Source organism: Moschus berezovskii, chromosome 7 (genome assembly GCF_049115385.1).
Source record: "Moschus berezovskii isolate FMDL1 chromosome 7, NW_MosBer_1.0, whole genome shotgun sequence".
Taxonomy (NCBI): Eukaryota; Metazoa; Chordata; class Mammalia; order Artiodactyla; family Moschidae; genus Moschus; species Moschus berezovskii.
In genome coordinates this window covers 33,583,342-33,607,342 of record NC_142466.1, presented here as the reverse complement: position 1 = coordinate 33,607,342, position 24,001 = coordinate 33,583,342, and the positions used below count along the sequence as shown (strand labels likewise).

The following is a 24,001-nucleotide window of genomic DNA, read 5'->3' as shown; positions in this document are numbered from 1 at the left end:
GAGATGATATTATGGAGACACTTTCATTTATATTTCCCCTATCTGTACTGAAATTTTTACACTGAATTTTTTATTCCTTTTATTTGCAGAAAAAATACATTTTTAAAACTAGTGAAACGTTCCATGTTCAATGTTAAAAATTAAGGAAATTCATATATGCATGATGAAAATTCACCTCCATTCAGAAATAATGCTATAAATTTCAGGGTTTGGTGAAATCTATTTCTGTACAGTATTCTGTATTCTTCTATAACATGTGCTTTCCTCACTCAGCATTTATCATGTATCTTTATCAGCCTTCATCATGATTAGAACAAAGTTAAAAGCTTGGTACAATTTTGTGTTCTTTGATTCATATTCAAAATTTCCATAGGAAATGTGTACCTGTTTATAGTCCCACCACCATGTTTTCAAGCTGCAACAGTCACAAACTGAGTCTGGCCAACCTTTTAAAATTAGATATCTTTTAGAAATTTGAACTCTTCCATTCTTTTGAAAAATCAGTAAATATGGCGTTCAGTTCAGTTCATTTCAGTTCAGTCACTCAGTCGTGTCCGAATCTCCGCGACCACATGAATCACAGCACGCCAGGCCTCTCTGTCCATCACCAACTCCTGGAGTTCACTCAAACTCATGTCCATCGAGTCGGTGATGCCATCCAGCCATCTCATTCTCTGTCGTCCCCGTCTCCTCCTGCCCCCAATCCCTCCCAGCATCAGAGTCTTTTCCAGTGAGTCAACTCGTCACATTAGTGCACCACATTTCTCTGTGAAAACAACTGGCTATAGCTAAACAGCTACTACCACAGATACCCTCCTTATTCCCTCAGAAATGAAAGTGACTGTGACTTGATATTTCATTTTACTTGTTATTTTAAAAGTGGTCATATTACAATAAAAGGGAAATACTTCTTGTGCATGTATCCCTAGCAAAAGGGATAAAGGACAGGACAGAGAGAAAAGACTACACTTGTGAAAAACTGGGAACATGCGTAAGTTTCCTTGTGAAAGTAAAGTATATATCTGTATGTTCAACATGAATACAAAGTGTCCCTGTTGAAGGAATTCTAAAGCTGTAATTTAAAAACAAACTCTTTTTACTATTTTATTTACATTATGACTCCTATGTGAGCTTCAGTTAAGTACTACTTGAATAGTATTTTTTAATTTTGAAGTTCTGTTACTGTTTTCTGAGGAATTTTAAAGGAATGCTGCCTAAATAAGAAATCTTTTATTATTGTAGCAATGTCCACTGTTGGACTTTTTCAGTATCTTGATAAATATTGTAATTATTTCTGATTGCAGCTTCTTGACCAAACATTCATGGTTTTTTACGTTCTTATCTATTGTGTTATAACCCACTAATGACTTAGAAAACTCATTTGTTAAAGAGCACAGGATTGCTTATTGGATATAACAATAACTAAAGTTATGTTTTTCTTGTTTTTTCTAAATTTTTGTTTGACTTTGAAAAATTTATTTAAAATGTCTTTGGTAAACAATGGAATGTTAATATATTCTCTATAATTTTATTTAATAAAGCCAGAACTCCTGTTCTGAGGTTTAGGTAGCCTTTGTAAATTGTTCAGATTGGCAGGCCAATCAAAGGAAATATTTATAAGCATCATAAATTTGTTTACAAAAGAGGAAAGAATAAATAAAAGATGTACAATGGTTTAAAGGAAGAGAAAGAATAGGTCAAAAGTCTTTTAGAGTTTGGGAAAAAAGTGCTTAAGCTATTTTAATTTGATATTCAGTGCAAGCTAATAGAGTATAAATTAATGCTGTAAGTGTGGTAAACATAAAACATAAACAACATTCTGAGAAAAATATATAGTGTTGTGACAGAATAAAGATTGGGAAACATATCAGGTGACATATCACTTATGTATGAGGAACGTACAGTAGAATGTTATAGTATAACATGGTATAATTGTTTAGTATGGTATGCTATACTGTATCTAGTATACTATATATATAGATACTATATATATCTATACTATATATATAATAGATTATAATAGTATAATGTAATAGTATGATGATAGTATACTGAGATGATCCTTTTTTTTAATAAAAATTACAGGTTAGAATTAGGAAAAATATGCCTATCCCCCCAAAAATAGAAAAAAGTAATCAAACTTAGAAAAAAGTAATATTTCTCATTGTTAGTTTGGAAAAGTTAAGCATACATATTTTTCTTATAATCCTTAGAAATACCATTTAGGAAGGATGGGGCTATCCATGTTTTAAAAATGAAACCTTTTTCAGGACTATTGGATCCATATTGATAATATTAAAATCATAAGTACTGACTTTTCTTTCCTGGAAATCAACAAATACTTTGTTTCACTGTGATCTAGTGTTGTTTGTGTGTGTGTGTGTGAACGAATGGTTAATTTGAAATAATGTGTATGCATGGATTTTAATGGTCTCATATATTTGGTTAAGATGGTGGTACAATTTTGTGGAATGTTAGTTTTCATGAACAGGTTTCCTACAAACTTAATTTTCCTGTGTTTTCTGTTGCTAAAATTTGGTGCTTACCATTAACAGTTTATCTGACATGGGAATGAGTTTCAAAGGAGCATAATGTAAACTCTGTTGACTTTAAAAAATCTCAGTTGAGTTGTCATTAATAAACTGTAATGCATTAAAAACTAGTTAGGCCTATAGTGCTTTTGGTTCACTTTTCTGAGGCTTATATTCAGTGGTATTGCATTGAGTATTTACTGAGGAAATACTTATGTGTATAATCATTAATTTGAAATAATTTTATAGATAAGTTGTATATATCATGCATCCATGCTTTAAATTTTATCTTCTAAAAATCTGCATGACAGACATATTTTAAAAAATTTGTATACAGACTTTTGGTTATTTTATTGAAAAATGCCATTCTATAAGGATGATAGAAGCTTAGCTAATGCAGGTTTATAGTTTATTTTTGAAATGAAATATTCTTTCTTGGAATACTTATGATTTATATAATATAATAACATGTAAATATTTGCATGAATGTGTAAATAATGTAAGATACAAACATACTTTTTTAAAACAGGTTTCTCAACAGCCATCTTTATCGAGCTTAGAAACCTTAATGGTCTCACAGAAGTCTGAAATTGAGTATTTACAGGAGAAACTGAAAATAGCAAATGAAAAACTGTCAGAGAACAGATCTACCAACAAGGGTTCCTCAGAGAAGAGCATCTTGACAAGTACTGAAGGGAAACGTAAGGTAGGGACATTTGTCATTTTTGTGAATTTGTCAGGATGAGGCTGGCAAGGCAAGTGATGAAGTTAAAACATGAACAGCATCATTTACTTCTCTGTTTATATTTCTGAAAGCTTTTAAAAAATATCATGTGTCAGATGTTTTATAAAATCATGATTGGGACTGGCAAGATTTCCCTTTTTGAAGATTGAGTAATATCTTCCTAATTTAATTAACTAAATTTATTAGTAGTGATATGCCTCTTTTGCAGTAAATTAACATTCTTACATTAAAAAGTTTTGTTAAATATGCTTCATCTATCTAATCTATAGATAAATTAATCTAAGTAGAAATTTTAATGTGGTATTAGCCCCTAACTCAATTTTCTAATTTTCATCAGTAGAAAAATAAATCTTAATGTTTCTATTTCATTTGGATGTGATATTTAAAATACTACCCATGTGGAATATAAATTATAAATTGAAATGTAATATTAATATGTGCAGTTACATATTTTCAGAGTTAAAGGTGTAACAGTGGAGAATAAGTAAATTTTTTGTACCATGATTCATGTTTATTAATGTCTCAACTTTTCCTTTTCATAGTATTTATTGCATGTTCTTATTATGCTGAAAAAGATTCTATGAACATTGACTAATATAAAAAGTCAAGAATGTCAGATTGTAAATACATTCTTTCTATATGAATTAAAATAAACTTTTCCTAAAAGTAAGGAGTTTAAGAGGTATATTTCTCACACTTTTTACTTCAGCAGTAGAAAATATTTTTTAAAGTAGAAAATCATGTTTTCAAGATAATTGTTTCTCATTCTTTTGAATTTTCTTATGAGTAAGATAAACTGTCTTAGTAAAAGAAATATTTAAAATGAGACTCATGTTTATGTGGCATTCTTATTTACTGCCTCTAATATTATTAGTAATTTTCAGAAAAATGAGCTTTATTATATATATATAATCTATGTATGTATATATTTAAACATAACTGCATATATGTTTCTTGCAATTTTGGAATAGTTTCACGCATTGAGCTTAATTTAAATGAAAAAAAATCCTAAAATTGAGATACATTATAGAATCTAATTTGATTTTGTGCTATATGACTGAACTTTAAAAATGTACTGCTTTGATGTTTCACTGCTTCTTTCAAAAAATCAAGAAAATGAGAGTGATATTTTGAACAGAATTTTCTTTCTTTTTCATAAGGATATGCAGTAAGTATGAGCAATATGTTGCCCAGCTTAATAGTTGCTTTCACATATTCCTTCTCCAGATTGGTATATGAAGCTGTACATAATATAAACACACATTCTCGTCTCTAGTTAGCCACATTATAGTTAATGACCATATGGTCATTATGGTGTAAGATCTACTGTCTGTTGTATTTATATTCCTCAAGCATATTGTTCCTTCGACTTCACAGTGTGTTAAACTATTTCAAAGGGAAAGAAACCCTTTCCCTCTTGTTTCAGGTTGTCCTATCAAGTGTAACCTTGGACCCTCGAAGAGCAATTAGACCAGCCTCCATCCCCTCCTTTGTAATGAGGCTTCTTGCATTTCTGAGTCCATAACCCTTTAGACTTCCCTAATGGGACATCATTATTCTGAAAGAAACAATGTAAATGTAAATGAATATTCTCATTAACGAGTCACAGAGAAACCTTTAGCGGTAGCACTGTGGTAATTCCGCTTGTTATTTCTCTGGTATTCCATGCAGGATTTTTTTTTTTTTATAATTCATTATTAGTATTCAAAATTACTTGTTCTTTAATTTTGCATGTCTTTCATAATCCACTGTTCCAACTAGCTCAACCATGTCCTTGTTTTATTCTCGAGGAACCACCTGTGAAACGTTCAAGGTCTTTGTCCCCAAAGAGCTCTTTCGAAGACTCAGAGGAACTTAAGAAGCTGAGAAAAGCTGAAAGAAAGATTGAAAACTTAGAGAAGGCACTACAACTAAAGGTGAACATTAAATGATTTCTTTAGTAATAACCTTGCATAGGTAAGAATATATCAAAATAAACATTCTTTTTACAAATTACTGGTTATCATTTAATTTTCCTGAATTTAATTACATGTATAAAAAATGTATCATCAGTGCATCTAGTTCTTAGTATTTCTGAGGATCATAAAGTAATAAAAAATTTTACTAGCTGAAAACTAAGTATATATTCACTATTTTAAAATTACACGGGATATTTTGACTCAATATTGGGAATAAGTTTCTTATAGTTTCTCAGAGACCAAAAAAAAAAAAATAGAACTATAACAAATGGAAAGAGAATTTCCCATAAGAAATGTGAGTTAGCAACTATGGTGACCTAGCCCAGACTACTTAAAATTGTCCTTTATAGAAAAATTACATAGTCAAAGTGACAATTATGTTATTTTTCTATTTCAGCTGTATTTGTCTCAAAATATAAGGTGTTTGAGTTCATGTTCTAAAAATCATAAATCCTTATTGTTCTATCTTTAAGAGTTTGTACTTTCCAAATCATAATTTGTTAATTATTTTTCTCAGAAGAAGGTGGTTGTGTGTAGGGAAGCACTTTTATGTGACTATATTGAGGGCTTTAATTTTTCTGTGAATTTAATATGGCTAAAGTTGTCATTCTTCATTCACAACTATTGGAAAACCAACACTATTTGAGATTTAGCCATTTAACTGAATCTCAAATAGGTTTATAATATCCTATGGAAAGGCCAATTTATACATGATGAGAATCCATATATTTAAAGCTTAGATTCTTTGTCATATAAATGAGTCTTAGGAGGAAAATGTTTTCACTTACATTATTTATGCAGTAGAGCAAAATATAATTTAGAGGAATAGTTAATCATAAGCCACAGCTAACAGTTTATTTTTGCTTTTCCCAAAGAATTGTTTTATATTTATTCAGAGTTAAACTATTAGTTCAAAAGCAAAGGAAAATTATCATCTATTGTTACTCTCCAAGATAAAATTTTTGCAGGAAGGGGGACCCCTTCCAGGGCCTGAGAGTGGGGTCTTGTCTTACAGTGGTCAGTGAATAGTCTGAGGAGTGACATGAGCTGACAGAGACTTTACTGGGCAGAGGGGCCTGGGTGGAGAGCAGTAGGGTAAGGGAACCCAGAAGAGCTGTTCTGCCAAGTGGCTCAAAGTCTCCGGTTTTATGGCGATGGGATTATTTTCCGGGTTGTCTTTGGCCAATCATTCTGACTCAGAGTCCTTCCTGGTGGTGCACACCTTGCTCAGCCAAGATGGTACCAGCAAGAAGGGTTCTGGGTGGTGGTTGGACGTGTGTTGCTTCCTTTTGGCCTTTCCTGAACTCCTCTGGTGAGTGGTGGCTTGTTGGCTCCACATTCCTCACCAGGACCTCCTGCCATAAAATAACTCAGGGAGAGAGTCACAGTGACGCCTGGCCAGGGTGGGCAGTTTCAGTCACTGCGCTTCCCCTAACAAAATGATCAGATGACATCAGCTTGCTGGCATTTAGCCTACTTGAAATGTATACCCCTGCAGTTATCTGCTCGTTCGTTTCCTCATTTGTAATGTATTGGCTTATGCAATTAGCTAAGCATTGTGCAGTCACTTGTATAACAGGTGAAAAATAATGATGCTGAGTGAGTAGTTGGAATCTAGTGTATTAGTGTGAAAGTGTAGGTATTCACAGGCTATTACGGGCTTGCTTACAATGCCATCATCCTTCTTTTGCATAGTTCTTGAAATTCACATACGAAACCTTCTATCCTGTGTTAATCTGATTCTCTAAAAAAATAGAAGCAATAAAATGTAATCCTTTAGTCTTCCCTAAATGAGATACTGTTATTCTGAAATGCGTGTGTGTGTGTGTGTGTGTGTGTATAGAAGGATTGACTGATTTACTCTACAAGGAATTGGCTTATATGATCACTTGGTTAGGGAGTCAGAAATCCAAGATCTGTAGATGTTAAGCTGGAAATCCAGGAGAGATAATAGTATAGTTCCAGTCTGAGCCCAAAGGCCTGAGAACCAGGAGAGCTGATGATGTAAGTTCCAGTCCCATTCTGAGTCTGAAAGCAGACCAGTATCCCAGGTCAAAGACAGTCAAGCAGAAAGAACGAATCCTTTCTTCCTCAGTCTTTTATTCTGTTCAAGCCTTCATTTGGTTGGATGAAGCCCATCAGTTTGGGGAGGGCAATCTGCTGTATTTGGTCTGTTGATTCAAAAGTTAATTTCATACAAAAATACCCTCACAGATACTCCCAGAAATAGTCATTAACTAAATACCTGGGCAATCGAGAAAACCTAAAAATATAACCATCACATATCCCATTTAATAGTAGAAGACCTCCACTTTGCCCCCCGAAGTCTGAGTCTTCTTGTTTTTGCTAGGAATGAGTAGAGCAGTTTCAGACATTTTTTGATCCATTTTCTTCCACTTCTTGAATTTCTTGTTTCACAGAGTCTCAGAAACATACTAACTTATCTCCTCATTCTTTTTTACTAACAGCAGTTCTTTGGGATGAGGCCTCAAGTTTATTTTTAGAGTAAAATTATTTTTCATATAATTTATTTTTCATTTATATTTTTCTGTATCTTCTTTCAAGTTAATTGATAATCTTGAATTTCAAATGTTTGTTTTCTTTCACAGATTTGCAAAGTAAGCGAAAAAATGCAAGCAAATTTTGTTTCTTTGTATTTTGTCAATTAGAGGAAAGAATTTCTCATTTTAATAGAACAAAATAGTTAAATGAAAAAGGCACTCTGAGGGCATTTAGCAAAATGTCCACCAGGCTCCTCTGTCCATGGAATTCTCCAGGCAAGAATACTGGAGTGAGTTGCCATTCCCTTCTCCAGGGGATCTTCCTAACCCAGGGGTCAAACCTGGGTCTCCCGCATTGCAGGTGGATTCTTTACCACCTGAGCCACCAGGGAAGAGCTTGGGTAAATAAGACATGTATAGTAAAGCAACTCTAAGACAAGTAGTTGGGAACAGGGCACTTTTAATTTACAACCTGAGTTTAGTGAGTATAACTCATATTTAGTGAAGACAGAAGACCTGTTTGTATCTTCTCCAGTATTAGGCAATATTACTATCATTATTACTCATGTACATGTGAGTATAAAATGGGAATTGGTGATGTGTTTGTGTTTGTTTCCTTAGGGCTGCTTTGACAAACTACTATTAATATAAACTGGCTAGCTTAAAAGAACAGAAATGTATTGTGTCGAAGTTCTGGATGCTAGAAAAGTCCAAAATCAAGCTGTCAATAGGGTTATTAGTTCCTACTGAAGTCTGGAATGTGAAGTCAAGTGGGCCTTAGAAAGCATCACTACTAACAAAGCTAGTGGAGGTGATGGAATTCCAGTTGAGCTATTTCAAGTCTTGAAAGATGATGCTGTGAAAGTGCTGCACTCAATATGCCAGCAAATTTGGAAAACTCAGCACTGGCCACAGGACTGGAAGAGGTCAGTCTTCATTCCAATCCCAAAGAAAGGCAATGCCAAAGAATGCTCAAACTACCACACAATTGCACTCATCTCACACGCTAGTAAAGTCATGCTCAAAATTCTCCAAGCCAGGCTTCAGCAGTATGTAAACCGTGAACTCCCAGATGTTCAAGCAGGTTTTAGAAAGGGCAGAGGCACCAGAGATCAAATTGCCAACATCCGCTGGATCATGGAGAAAGCAAGAGAGTTTCAGAAAAACATCTATTTCTGCTTCATTGACTATGCCAAAGCCTTTGACTGTGTCGATCACAAGAAACTGTGGAACATTCTGAAAGAGATGGGAATCCCAGACCACCTGACCTGCCTCTTAAGAAACCTGTATGCAGGTCAGGAAGCAACAGTTAGAACTGGACATGGAACAACAGACTGGTTCCAGATAGGAAAAGGTGTACGTCAAGGTTGTATATTGTCACCTTGCTTATTTAACTTCTATGCAGAGTTCATCATGAGGAACGCTGGGCTGGAAGAAGCACAAGCTGGAATCAAGATTGCTGGGAGAAATATCAATAACCTCAGATATGCAGATGACACTACCCTTATGGCAGAAAGTGAAGGGGAACTCAAAAGCCTCTTGATGAAAGTGAAAGAGGAGAGTGAAAAGGTTGGCTTGAAGCTCAACATTCAGAAAACAAAGATCATGGCATCTGGTCCCATCACTTCATGGGAAATAGATGGAAAAACAGTGGAAACAGTGTCAGACTTTATTTTTTTGGGCTCCAAAATCACTGCAGATGCTGATTGCAGCCATGAAATTAAAAGACGCTTGCTCCTTGGAAGGAAAGTTATGACCAACCTTGATAGTATATTAAAAAGCAGAGACATTACTTTGCCAACCAAGGTCCGTCTAGTCAAGGCAATGGTTTTTCCCGTGGTCATGTATGGATGTGAGAGTTGGACTGTGAAGAAAGCTGATCGCCGAAGAATCGATGCTTTTGAACTGTGGTGTTGGAGAAGACTCTTGAGAGTCCCTTATACTGCAAGGAGATCCAACCAGTCCATTCTAAAGGAGATCAATCCTGGATGTTCATTGGAAGGACTGATGCTAACGCTGAAACTGCAATACTTTGGCCACCTCATGCGACGAGTTGACTCACTGGAAAAGACTCTGATGCTGGGAAAGGTTGGGGACGGGAGGAGAAGGGGACGACGGAGAATGAGATGGCTGGATGGCATCACCGACTCTGTGGACATGAGTTTGAGTGAACTCCGGGTGTTGGTGATGGACAGGGAGGCCTGGCGTGCTGTAATTCATGGGGTCGCGGAGAGTCGGACACGACTGAGCGACTGAACTGAACTGAACTGAAGTCTGTGGGAAAAATCTGTTCCATTCCTTTTCCAGACAGATGGCCTTCTCCTTATGTCTTCACATCACCTTCCCTCTATTAATGTCTCTCTCTCTGTCTAAATTTCTCCTTTTTATGAAGACCAGTCGTATTGGATTAGAACCCACCCTATCTCATTTTGGAGCTTCCCTGATGGTTCAGACTGTAAAGAGTTTGCCTGCAATGCCGGAGACTTGGGTTTGATCTTTGAGGCAGGAAGATTCCCTGGAGAAGGAAATGGCAACCCACTCCAGTAGTCTCGCCTGGGAAATCCCATGTTCATAGGAGCCGGGCAGGCTACAGTCCATGGAGTTGCAAAGAGTTGGACACGATTGAGCAACTAACACTTTCACTTTCTCATTTTAACTTGCTTACCTCTATAAAGATTCTATCTCCAACCAAAATCACAAAATCACAGTCACCTTCTGAGGTATGTTAGCACTCCAGCATAACTTCTTGGAGAGATTTATTTCAACTCATAACAGTGTCTTGCGGTTTTTAAATACTTTGGGATCATGGAGCTCCTTTTAAACAACGTTCCCCACTAATACACATTGAATATTTGAATACCTTTTCCATGCTGATATTCTTTTGAATCCTATTCTGCAAGAAGCTAATGGGACAAAATGTTCTTTGCTTAATTGTATAAGCAGTGGATTAATATCTTTCTATTTTTGTGATCCTTTAACTTATCAATGTGCATTGTGAATCTATAGGAAAGTATAGATATATTGTTTCCCAGATTTACTTTATACCTATTAATATTTCCTCAAGGACTGTTCCATGGATGTTACTCTTGGAAACACTAAAAATAAAAGACATGCTCCATGGCATGGTGGGTAGTTTTAAGGTCCCAAGTTGATCACCGTGGTGGATTGTAGTGAGGAAGGGTAGGTCAAAGAAGTTTCAGGAGCCTGTGTTATATATATAACACAGTTTATATATATGTATATACATAACACAGTTTATATATATAAACTCTGATACATTGATATGCTATTTGTGCATATTATTTTAATACTGGATATTATATAAATATTAAACCACTGTCTTACTAAGCTCTCTTTTGTGGCTAGTTGTATCTGTTATCAAGAGGGGCAACCAATATTGTAATTGTAGAGACAATAGTAATAAAGATGTAAGCTATTATAAAAATCCTATCCATTTTCATATCCTGACTTCATGGGTATAGTGAATTATAAAATATAATTGGAAAACAAAGCGTCAGAGCTTTATGAAATTCTTACTGTCCTTAAATTACTAGTGCCATGAATCTGTGCTTTACTGACTTTCATGCATTTGGCAGTTTTATTCTTTTAGGACTTTTCTATGCCATTTAATAACATCAATATCCTTTGAGTACAGTTTATGTCTTTTATTCTTCAATGCTCTAATATTCATGAAGTTTATACATCCTGCTGAAATTATACATCACGGATTCCTTGGTATTTTATTAAATTTTTTTTTTAACTTAAAAAGCCTTGCTATCATACTCTGAAGATTGAGCCACTGTTTTATTAACAGTGTTCATGCTCTTATTGCTGTATACTGTCAAGAAGCCTTTGAGCAAACTAGATGAATTGATCAAGAATCATTTCTGTTCTTACCAACTCAAAAGTAGAGTTATAAACATCATTAAAGAAAGTAAATACAGCTTTGGTATTTTCTAGTGTTTTAGCCATTAAGACTTGTTTGTGCAGAAGTTAGAGCCTCTAGTTTAGCTAATTTAATTGCAAAATACACAAGAAGGTATTCTGTAAATATTTTATTTAATGACCTAATAAGTGGACCTAATTCAGCGACAGTCCATGGGGAACTTTGGGATGTGTCCTCAAAGGAAAGTATAGTAATTCTTGCCTGGAGAATCCCAGGGACGGGGGAGCCTGGTGGGCTTCCGTCTATGGGGTCACACAGAGTCGGACACGACTGAAGTGACTTAGCAGCAGCAGCAGCAGTGATATTAAATGTATTTTTCAGTTTTTGTAGTTGATTTTGTTCTAAGATCATTGAGGATATTTCCCAAATGATGTACCGTTGTTTAGAGTTAGACTATCATAAGACTGATGGGACTTAAAGAATCATATTGCAAGCTACAGTAAACTTGAATTTGTTAGAATAAGAAAAAAATTAATTTGATTATTCTTTTTAATATTTCTTTTGAGATATCCAACTTTTGACTGATCATTTCAGCCAGCATCTGTTCTTTCAGTTAAATTGATAAAGTCATTTTTCTTTGAGCTATATATATACTCTATCTTATATTTACATTTTTATAAAATTTTGCTGTTTCTGAAGAAGGCTAAAGGAATGATAATCTCTAGGACCAATTTAACCCATGTATTATAATTTGATAATGGTTTTCTCAAAGCAGAAAAATCCAATGTAATTATTAAATTGTCTATCGAATCAATTTACCAAATAATATTTAGTTTGATTTTGTTTTAATAGTTTGGGTTTTACGAATTTTATAAGAATCATGTTTTTTAAAATTTTATAAGAATAAAAGAATTTATACAAATATTTTAAGAATTATAAGAATTATATAAACATTCTAGTGGTAGGTATAATTATGAAGCATGTAAAATTAAAGGAGAAAGCTTATCAATAAAACTGTTTTCCATAATCACTCCTTAATTGAAGGAATCACTTATTTCAGTTACTGTAAGAAAACCTAAACTATTTACTGATAGTGGGTATATTATGCTAAAGTTTTAGGAATCAGAAGTGGCCACATCAGTTTCTTTGATTAACTGCAATGTTTAGTACAGAGCCTGGTACATGGTGATTGATATGTAGAACTCAGGAACTTTTTATTGAGTTGTTTAGTCACTAAGTTGTGTCCCCATAGACTGTAGCACGCCGGGCTTTCCTATCCTCACTATCTCCTGGAGTTTGCTCAAACTTATGTCCATTGAGTCAGTGATGCCATCCAACCATCTCGTCTTCTGTCACCCACTTCTCCTCCTGCCCTCAATCTTTCCAAGCATCAGGGTCTTTTCCAATGAGTCAGCTCTTCGCATCAGGTGGCCAAAGGATTGGAGCTTCAGCTTCAGTCTTTCCAGTGAATATTCAGGGTTAATTTCCTTTAGGATTGACTGGTTTGATCTCCTTGCTATCCAAGGGACTCTCAAGAGTCTTCTCTAGCACAACAGTTGGAAAGCATCAATTCTTCAGTGTTCAGCCTTCTTTTTTGAGTCATAGTATAGTTGATTTCTACTTAATTAGGGAAAGTATTGGATATAGTTTCAGTGATTAATGGTAGCTGAGGCAGTACTTAAAAATGCTAAAATAATGACAGTACTCTGAATAAGAAACTCAACTTGTTCCAGTAATTCAACAGAAAATTATTGTGAAAGGTAATATAAAATTTGGATATCCTATTCTATTAATATTTAATTCTTGGTTAATCTTTTAGTTTCTGTTTACTCAGAATTTCTAGGGATTCTAGCACAGACTTAACAATTCCACAACGGTGCATTTGTTTGTAATAACTTTTAAGAAATTTACTGTAAAATAAGAGTTTACTTTAAGTCAATGAAGAAGAATCACACAAAACTATTTTTGGAATTGTCTTACAAAGTATTCAGTTTATATGCTTATTTCAAAATTGTTTTGACATGAATCTAATGTATGTAAATTTCTTATAATTAAATTATTCTATTTATATTATGATATATCTAATTTAAATTCCTCATAAATTTTATTCATTCATAAAAAGAATCTTAATAAGAATATTTAACTTTTATTCATTTATGAGAAAAGATTATTGATTATCATCCTTATATTTGGCTGATGTAAACTATTTCACATCTGTAAAAATGGGAAGTTTATTGGTCAAAGAGGTCAGATCGTTTACCAACAGTATGGGAAACTCAAGATCAAAGTTAAATCATTCTTTGTGTCTTAGAAGAAGAGATATCAGTAGCTTCCATTTTGAAGATGGAGAAATTGAAACACACTGGATTTAAGTAGATTGTCAAGGTAAAATTTAGTAAATTTGATCAGCAGGTGTTGAACTCTTAGCAGCAATTACCACCCTGCATATAATAGGTTCTTAATATATGGTTCTTCAGTTAAAACAAAATTGAATTCAGTGTCTTGAATTTTTAATCATGGTATTACACCATATTACAATGGCAAGCCACTCCAGTACTCTTGCCTAGAAAATCCCATGGATGGAGCAGCCTGGTAGGCTGCAGTCCATGGGGTCGCTAAGGGTTGGACCCGACTGAGCGACTTCACTTTCACTTTTCACTTTCACACATTGGAGAAGGAAATGGCAACCCACTCCAGTGTTCTTGCCTGGAGAATCCCAGGGACGGGGGAGCCTGGTGGGCTTCCATCTATGGGGTCACACAGAGTCGGACACGACTGAAGTGACTTAGCAGCAGCAGCAGCAGCATACAGTGGCTATGATTCCTATCCCCCAGAATTCTTTAGGATAACATTTATTCTAATTTCCCCTGTTAAGAGAGAGCATTTTCGTCACACACTTGCATTCCCATATGATGTACAGACCACTTGGTACACACATGGCTCAAATACTTCCTAGTAACTACTTAAGAGAATTATTGAAGTTATCCTACTAGATATATATTCAGAGTATAGTGGCAACATATCTATACTGTTGAGACAGGTAGAATTGCAGTAAGATAATGCAGACTTTGTAAGATATTATCTCATTGTTGGAATGAGAGATCGATAAGTCAGTGGAACCATAAATTTGGCTTATAAATGATAAGGGCATCAGAGTTAGTTCTTGGGAAGAGGACAGAGTGAAAAGCTCACTTGCTTTGTGCCTCTCTTGGGCAAGAACAGAACTGGGAGCTTTACCTGTATGTTACTTCATTTAATTTTATTATCATGGTATAAATTTCTGTGTTCTTTTCCACATTCTATAGTAAAAGAAATTGATTTAAATAGTGTTCATCAAATTATGCAGCTTCCAGGAGATAACTTCAAGAATGAAATTCAGATCTTCTGGCTGCCATGTTCCCACTCCTCTCAGTTTACTATAATATTTAGAGAGTACCAGTTACCTGCACTGAATAAATATGCAAGTTCTTTCATACAGAAAATGAAGAGTTTAAAAAACATATTTGAAATGACCAAGGGTAAAAGAAGAGAGTCATCACATCACTTATTTTACTTTGAGAAACACAGTTCATGAGTAACATAAATACATCCCCTGAGGACTGACAATTTGGCCTATATATGTTCATTTTGTGGTCATGTTGGAAAGTAAAGATATATGCATGCATTTTATTTAAAACATTGAGAAGTCATTGACTATAACTGTCTACCTTAGTAATATTTGAACTGTCTATTCTGATTTCTTCAAGAGTGCTAAGTCCAACTTTCCCATTTCAGTTCTTTATGTTTCAACCCAAAATGTTAAACTGGCTCACTTCTAACATAGGTCCAAACTGATTTTCTTCTTCCTATGTAATCTTTGTAACAAACTAATTATGAATCCATGGGTTAGAAAACTGGTCTTACTATGATTAGTGTCCTTGTACTAATTATATGTGCACTTACAACTAACAAAATAGTTGTGCTTTATGTATGGACAAATCTTGAAAAAGAAAAAAATTTTAATATGTAAGATTGATACAGAAATATGTGTATATATACTAATTAACAAAAAGGAAAGGAATGAAATTAATTTGATGCCAGAATTTTGAGATTACTTAAATGACTTTTCAAAATGCAGTATCTCAAATTTATCAAGTAAACCTGTTCTGGGACTTTAGGATTAAATGATCATTACATTATTTGTAATAAATTATAAATAAATCACAAATTTATTTCTGCTTAAATGATTATTACAAATTAATTTATACTTACAGCTATTTTCTTTTGAACTTTATACTTAGATTGGTATCCTTTTATCTGTAACATTATGCTTATATATTCTTCAAACTTGTATACTTGCTTTTTTGTGTTCTACAGAACCAAGAAAATGATGAGCTAAGAGATGCCCATGAAAAACGCAAAGAAAGGCTACAGATGTTACAGACCAACTACAGAGCAGTAAAAGAGCAATTAAAACAGTGGGAAGAAGGCAGTGGCATGTGAGTTACATAGCTCATAAAGGCATTTCCCTAAATATTAAATGGAATGGAGTAGCAGCATATAGGTGCTTTAATAGCTTTTGTTTGATTTTAAAGAAATCATTTCATAGTCAGATCTACAGTAAGAATTTTTACATAGAGAATATAATAAATGAAAATAGAAATATGTTTATAATAGCTACGCATTTTCCTATAATTTGCAGAAATCATGAGCATAGATGATGAATTATTGTATATACTTTTAATATCTATAGAATAACTTAATAAAAGTATATATTAAAGCAAAAATAGTTCATCCATGTGATTGAAAAACTACTTTAAATAAAATGCTGATGTTACAATGTATATAGCTCAAAGTGTTTACTTTTTATTTGAAATATATGAGAAATATGAAATTAACATGTATAGTTAACTGTCTTAAAACTATTTCAACCTAGTATGCAGTTTGAAAATCTTTACTATCCATCAGTTAGTTCTGCAGCTTATCTGAATGAATGGGCGGTCTCAGTTCAATTGCTCTGAACAGGTGTTCAGATCTTGGTTAGTCGTAAGTGGCTCCCCTGTTAACAGTATCAACAGAGGGCAAAGGACTGAATGAGTACAGAAAAATCTACTACCCTCTCATCTTCTGAGATGGATCCTTTAGGGCAATGTTGATGATCCACATTGGTCTGTTCTATAGAGAAATACTGTTTCTAAATTGGCCAGTACAGCACTTTTACAAAATAAAAATGAAGAGTTTGTTTTATGTACAGAAAATGAGAACATAAAGGGCATTTGGCATGTTTTGTAGATAATTGTGACATCTAATTTTTTCTTTGAAGAACAGAAAGTGTTTCATATCGCTTGTCAGTAAACCAATGTTAAATCTGTCTGTCCTGGGTTTAGCCTCTGCGACTTAGGAGCCACTTAACTTTTTAGTAGTCACCAGAAGGATTAAGACTACTTGCTAACTATCTGATGTTTACTGATAACTGCTTGTTTTAAGACAAAGCACATAAACCACAGTCAGACTGGTTAGCTGCAAGTTCTAGATGTGTTGATTGCTTATAGTCATTTTTTAGAAACTGTGACATTTTTGCAATGTATGTTTTATTACTAGTAGAATGAACGAGAGAAATAAGACCAGAGAATATCATGTGTCCACTTAAAAGTTTACTTTCCATAGTAGCAGTTTAGCTTTTTAGGAAATCATGATCTAAGATTTTAATTTCTACATGCTTAGTTTTTAGGAAATTCATTCCATAGTGAACCTCAATAGAAATTGGGTAGCTATGTGACACTAACTGTACTTCAAGAGAAGTATCAATTCCAAATGATTACCCTGAAGTTACGGCATGAATATCGTTAGAAAGTTAATTTCAATAAAAAGTCTCATTTCATTTGCCAAAAAAAAAAGGATACTTGCTTAGTAGATATTTTTCAATTTTAGGGAATGTATAAATAAATTTTATTGTGCTTTGAACATGTTAAGTAAGAAAGCAATTTCATTTTAAAAATAGGATGGAAATCAGGAAAGTAAAGAGAGCAGATCCTCAACAACTTCAACAAGAAGATTCTGATGCTGTATGGAATGAACTGGCCTATTTCAAAAGGGAGAACCAAGAGCTAATGATTCAAAAGTGAGTTTGTTTTTTTAATAGTGTGTACTTAGGTAAATATCTGAGAGAAATGTTTTCTATCTTAATGGCCATGAGAGAAATTCCTTATAAAATTTGGAAAATGAAATAATCTGGTTTGCCAGTAAAAGTAAAGAAAAAATATTGACTTTTTAATATATATGTATGTATAATGCAGTAACAAGTTGCACATTTGCTAGCTCTTGCTGAAACTGTATTATATGATCTAGGGATTGTGTTAATTAATGTGGCTCTCATCTGTTGGAGGTGTCGCTCTTCATTAGCCTGTATTTTAGACACTGCCGTGCTTCATTTCTGGAATGAGGTGGAGAGGGGATAACCTAGCCAGCCATCCTTGTTTGATCTCCTAGATACATACGCGATGCAGAATGCCTGAGCTCTCTTGGTTCTCTGCCCTGTCCTGCTAATCCCAGCTGAGCTCATTATGGTGTAGCCTTGCTGCTATTCTTGGAGCCAGAGCTGTCCAAGCTAATTACTGGTAGCAGCAGAGCTGCCTGTTAAGGGTCTGGTATGGATCTGCTAACATGGTCCTTGGTAGTGACCTGCAAACGACACAAGGGAATTGCTTTCTTTCTTGCTGTGCACTGTGTGTCCTTTGGGCTTAATGCTGATCCCTCCACATAGGTCTTTTAGCTGCCCTAAGTATAAAACTTGATGAAGGATACTCATATTTTAAAAAACATACAGTTTGCTTCCTTGATCTTCTAATTCAATCTATTATATTCAGCTTGCTATAGAAAGAGCACTTTTTTTGGGAAACATAATTAGCCTTTTTTGCTACTTAACTATTTATTTAGAGTTAATTTTTGATACTCAGATTATGTGATTTTTTTTGAAAGACAGGATGTCTTTTAGATTACTAGAATTTAGTATCATGTGGCATAATGTAATTAAATATCATTGAATTTTCATACCTGTATTAGAATCTTATTTTACATATTATATAATAGTACATGGAACTTAAGTTGCCATCTTTTCCATGTAATGATAAACTTTTGAAGAAATGATCATATCAGATTTAAATATATACCTCTAATTATCTCTTAAAATGTACTATACTCTATTAATATTAAATGATTGATACTGATAATAAAGTTTCTTTTCTTGCAAATTTTTATAGATTTGTCCCAGATATGTTCCCTGAGAGTTTTGATAGCTTTGTTGAAATGTAATTCAAAAGCCATGTAGTTCACCCAGTGGTTTTTAGAATATTCAAATAGTTAAATATTCATCATCACAATAAATTTTAGAACATTTTCATTACTCACACCCTCAAAAAACCGTCTACAGTTTACCTGTTACCTCCATTGCTTCCCACCCCTTAGCTAACCACTAATCTGCTTTCTGTGCTTCCCACCCCTTAGCTAACCACTAATCTGCTTTCTGTGTCTATAGATTTACCTATTCTGGACATCTCATATAAATGGAATCATATAATATGTGGTTCTTTGTGACTAACTTCTTTCACTTACCATAATATTTTCATAGGGTTTATCTATGGTGTAGCATGTGTTAGTACTTTCTCTGACAATCTTTAGTGATCTTATTGGATAAAATGAATTGGTGTGAAACCTAATCTAACTAATCACAAGATCTAATCCAGAAAATGCAAGCAGAGGTTAGTTGTCAGTGGTGTTTATTTGAGGTTTTATTTTATTCATCAATGAAATAGAACTAAAGAAAAATTAATAAAGCCTTTTAAAGAAAGTTTTGAAACTTTTAGAATCCTAGTCTGTTCACCCTGAAATATGTGTGTGTTATAGTAGCTCTATAAATTAAGTTTTGTATCATTTATCAGTTGGATGCTGAGTCATTAACTGTGGATTTTTCCTTGTGAAATTCATTTAAATTTATTAATGTGATAACTCATTGTAAGATAGATTTTTTGGATCAGTTTTAATTTATTAAAAAATAGTGAAGTTTGAGGTGATAACCTTTAAGAGTGCTAAATAATCAGTATAAACTTTTGGTCATGTAATGATGTTTTGGGGGTGGGTGGGTTATTTTGTGAAACATTTATTCAGTTAAGAAATGTGTTTGAGTTACTGCTGTGTGTACTGTGTGTGTGACAGGCAGTCTGCTTGGTGAATTAAATGAAAACATCAAACTTCCCACTCTCAGGGAGCTTTCTTGGAAACATGTTCAGTATTAAGTGTTCTAATGAAATATGATGTTAAAAATTAAACTTGGATTATCATATGCTGTGCTATGCTTAGTCACTCAGTCTTGTCTGACTCTTTTTGACCCCATGGACTGTAGCCCACCAGGCTCCCATGTCCATGGGATTCTCCAGGCAAGAATACTGGAGTGGGTTGCCATCCTCCTCATCCTCCAGGAGATCTTCCCAACCTAGGGATCGAACCCAGGTCTCCCACATTACAGGTGATTCTTTACTATCTGAGCCACCAGGGAAGCCCAAAAATACTGGTGTGGATAGCCTATCCCTTCTCCAGGGGATCTTCCCAACCTAGGAATCTAACTGGGGTTTCCTGCATTGCAAGCAGATGTTTTACTAACTGAGCTAGGAGGGAAGCCCCAGAAGTATCATAATGAAACGATAAGAAAGGAAACATGGAAACGTCTTCTTAGTTGTGAAGTTAGTTTGCGCATAAAGACTGAAATTTTTTTGTTTTTAATTTATATATAGTACACTTTCGCTTTTCACTTTCACACATTGGAGAAGGAAATGGCAACCCACTCCAGTGTTCTTGCCTGGAGAATCCCAGGGACAGGGGAGCCTGGTGGGCTTCCGTCTATGGGGTCACACAGAGTCGGATACGACTGAAGTGACTTAGCAGCAGCAGTACATGTTGAGCGTAGTATTTTGAGTTATAACACACATGTACAAATAGATTTGAGTAACTGTGACCACAATCAGGATACAGCCTAGTTCTAAATCATCTCAAAAAATTTCCTAGTCCTACCCATTTACAGTCAAATCCTCCCACCATACCTAACACCTGACAACCACTGATTTGTTCTCCCTCCCTATAGCTTTGCCTTTTTTTCAGAATGTCATATGCATGGAATCATATAAGCTATAACTTTTTGAAACTGGCTTCTTTCATTTGGCATAATGCCTTTGAGATTCATTCATGTTGGTTCATCCAGTCTGTTCCCTTTTTTTTGCTAAATGGTATTACATTGTGTAGCTTCCCTGGTGGTCCAATGGTAAAGAACCCTTCTGCAAAGCAGAACACAGGTTCAATCCCAGAGTTGGGAAGATTCCTTGGAGGAGGACGTGGCAACCCACTCTAGTATTCTTGCCTGGGAAATCCCATGGAGAGAGGAGTCTGGTGGACTACAGTCCTTGGGGTCAAAGAGTTGGACTTGACTTAGTAACAAAACAACAACAAAATTCCATTGTATAGATATACCACAGTTTGTCTGTCTCTTGAAGACTACTTGGGTCTTTTCTAGATTTTTGTGACTATGTATAGTTTTCTCCTACAAATAGATTTTTATGTGAGCATAGCTTTATGATTCTTTAAAGTAAATACCCATAGTAGAGAGTAAACCTATTATGTGTATCTTTGATGTATTTATAACTATGTAAGAAACTGCCAAACTGTTTTCCAGAGTGGCTGTGCCATTCTTACTCCTCTCAGGAATTCACATGAGCCTGTTGCTCCACATCCTTGTCAGCACTTTTTTTAAGACCATTCCCATTGGAGTGTATTGATACTCCATTATGATATCAATTTGTATTTTCCTCATGACTAATGGTAATGATCTTTCACATGCTTATTTGCTGTCTTTATATTTTCTTTTACAAATTTCTCCTCAACTCTTTAGCTCATTTAAAAAATTGATTATTTATTAAATAGTACTTATTATTTACATATTCTATATGCAAAAGCTTAATCAAAGATATGATTTGCAGATATTTTGTCACAGTCTGTATATTGCCTTTTTATTCCTAGAATAGTCTTTTGCATGACAAAAGGTTTAATTTGGTAAAGTTCAGCTTTCTAATTGATTTTCTTTTATGGACTATGGCTTTGATGTCATATCTCATATCTATTTTTCTGACCTGAAGTCACAAGTATTTATCCAGTGTTTTCTCTTAAAAAGCTTTCTATTTAGCTCTGCAATACATTTTTAGCTAAGTTCTGTATAGGGTATGAGTTATAGATTGAAGTTCATTATTTACAAAGATAAATGTCCAGTCATATCAGCATCATTTTTGAAGACTATTCCTTCTCCAGTAAATTGCCTTTGTAACTGTTAAATATCAGCTGACTATATTTCTGTGGGTCTATTACAACACTCTACTTTATTCCATTAATATGAATTTCTAAACTTCTGTGAATCCCACACTGGTTTGATTTCTGTAACTCTATAATAAGCCTTGAACTCAGTGTGAGTCAAACAGCTTTATTGTTTTTAAAATTGTTTTGGCTTTTCTAATCGCTTTGCTTTTCCATAAAAGTTTTACCTATAAAAATAGGTTTAAAAAATAGCTTGAACTACCAAAATCTTGTGGGAATTTTGACTGAAATTGTGCTTAGAGAATTGACATATTAACCACGTTGAGTCCTCTATTCCATGAATATTTAATTTGCTGAGATTTTCTTTTATCAGTGTTTTCTAGTTTTAGCATGCAGATTCTGTATGTCTAATACAGTTGTTGCATGCATGCTTATTTGCATCCAACTCTTTGTGACCCTATGGACTATATATAGCCCACCAGGCTCCTTTGTTCACAAGATTCTCCAGGCAAGAATACTGGAGTGAGTTGCCATGCCCTTCTCCAGGGGATCTTCCCTACCCAGGGATCAAACCCACATCTCTTACGTATCCTGCATTGGCAGACAGGTTCTTTAGCAGTGCACCACCTGGGAAGCTACTGTTGGTAGGTTTGTACAAAGTAAATTTTGAAGTTATTATGAATGGTATTATGACTTTAGTTTTGGTTTCTGATTATACATTGCCATTATGTAGTATTTTTACATGTTGACATTATATCATACATTATTGAAATAACAAAATCGACTATGTTGTTATTTTCTGTTTCCTCTGTTTCCCTGTTCCCCCTTTCCTATATGTCATTTGTCTCATTTTTAGAATTGGGTTTTTATTTATCTCTAAGGTTTAGGAGTATATGTCTTTCAATATACTTTTCTTAGTGTTTGCTCTAAGTAGTTAATACACATAGCTTATTACACTGTTTATTGATATCAACATTTTACCACTTCAGAAATGTAACAGCCTTACTTCCCTTTGTGTCTATTTACCCTCCTCTTTTTATAATATGTTGTCTTAACTTTTTTCTCTAAATACTTAGAGAAACTCATTAGTTGATATTACATATTTTGCTTCAGCTGTCAAATATTATTTTATTTATTATTTATTATTATGTTTTTATTGGAGGCTAATTACTTTACAATATTGTATTGGTTTTGCCATACATTGACATGAATCCGCCCCGGGTATACATGTGTTCCCCATCTTGAACCCCTCTCCCACCTCCCTTCTCTCCTTATCCTCCCTCCGGGTCATCCCCGTTCACCAGCCCCGAGCATCCTGTATCATGTGTCGAACCTGGACTGGTGATTCGTTTCACATATGACAATATACATGTTTCAATGCCATTCTCCCAAATTATCCCACCCTCACCCTCTCCCACAGTGTCCAAAAGACTGTTCTATACACCTGTGTCTCTTTTGCTGTCTCGTATACAGGGTTATCGTTACCATCTTTCTAAATTGCATATGCGTTAGTATATTGTATTGGTGTTTTTCTTTCTGACTTACTTCACTCTGTATAATAGGCTATAGTTTCATCCACCTCATTAGAACTGGTTCAAATGCATTCTTTTTAATGGCTGAGTAATACTCCATTGTGTATATGTACAACAGCTTTCTTATCCATACGTCTGCAGATGGACATCTAGGTTGCTTCCATGTCCTGGCTATTATAAACAGTGCTGCGATGAACATTGGAGTACATGTGTCTCTTTCAATTCTGGTTTCCTCGGCGTGTATGCCCAGGAGTGCGATTGCTGGATCATATGGCAGTTCTATTTCCAGTTTTTTAAGGAATCTCCACACTGTTCTCCATAGTGGCTGTACTAGTTTGCATTCCCACCAACAGTGTAAGAGGGTTCCCTTATCTCCACACCCTCTCCAGCATTTATTGCTTGTTGACTTTTGGATAGCAGCCATTCTGACGGGTGTGAAATGGTACCTCATTGTGGTTTTGATTTGCATTTCTCTGATTATGAAGGATGTTGAGCACTTTTTCATGTGTTTGTTAGCCG

General features: G+C 34.6%; 1 protein-coding gene across 1 annotated transcript in view; it reads left to right on the top strand.

Moving 5' to 3' along the window:
• CNTLN (centlein) overlaps positions 1-24,001 on the top strand; it is a 341,044-nt gene that overhangs the window by 182,908 nt on the left and 134,135 nt on the right. Inside the window, exons 9-12 of the mRNA XM_055428174.2 lie at positions 3,061-3,237; positions 5,067-5,192; positions 15,978-16,099; positions 17,602-17,721. Coding sequence (XP_055284149.2) covers positions 3,061-3,237; positions 5,067-5,192; positions 15,978-16,099; positions 17,602-17,721 — 545 coding nt within the window. The remainder of the gene's footprint in view (positions 1-3,060; positions 3,238-5,066; positions 5,193-15,977; positions 16,100-17,601; positions 17,722-24,001) is intronic.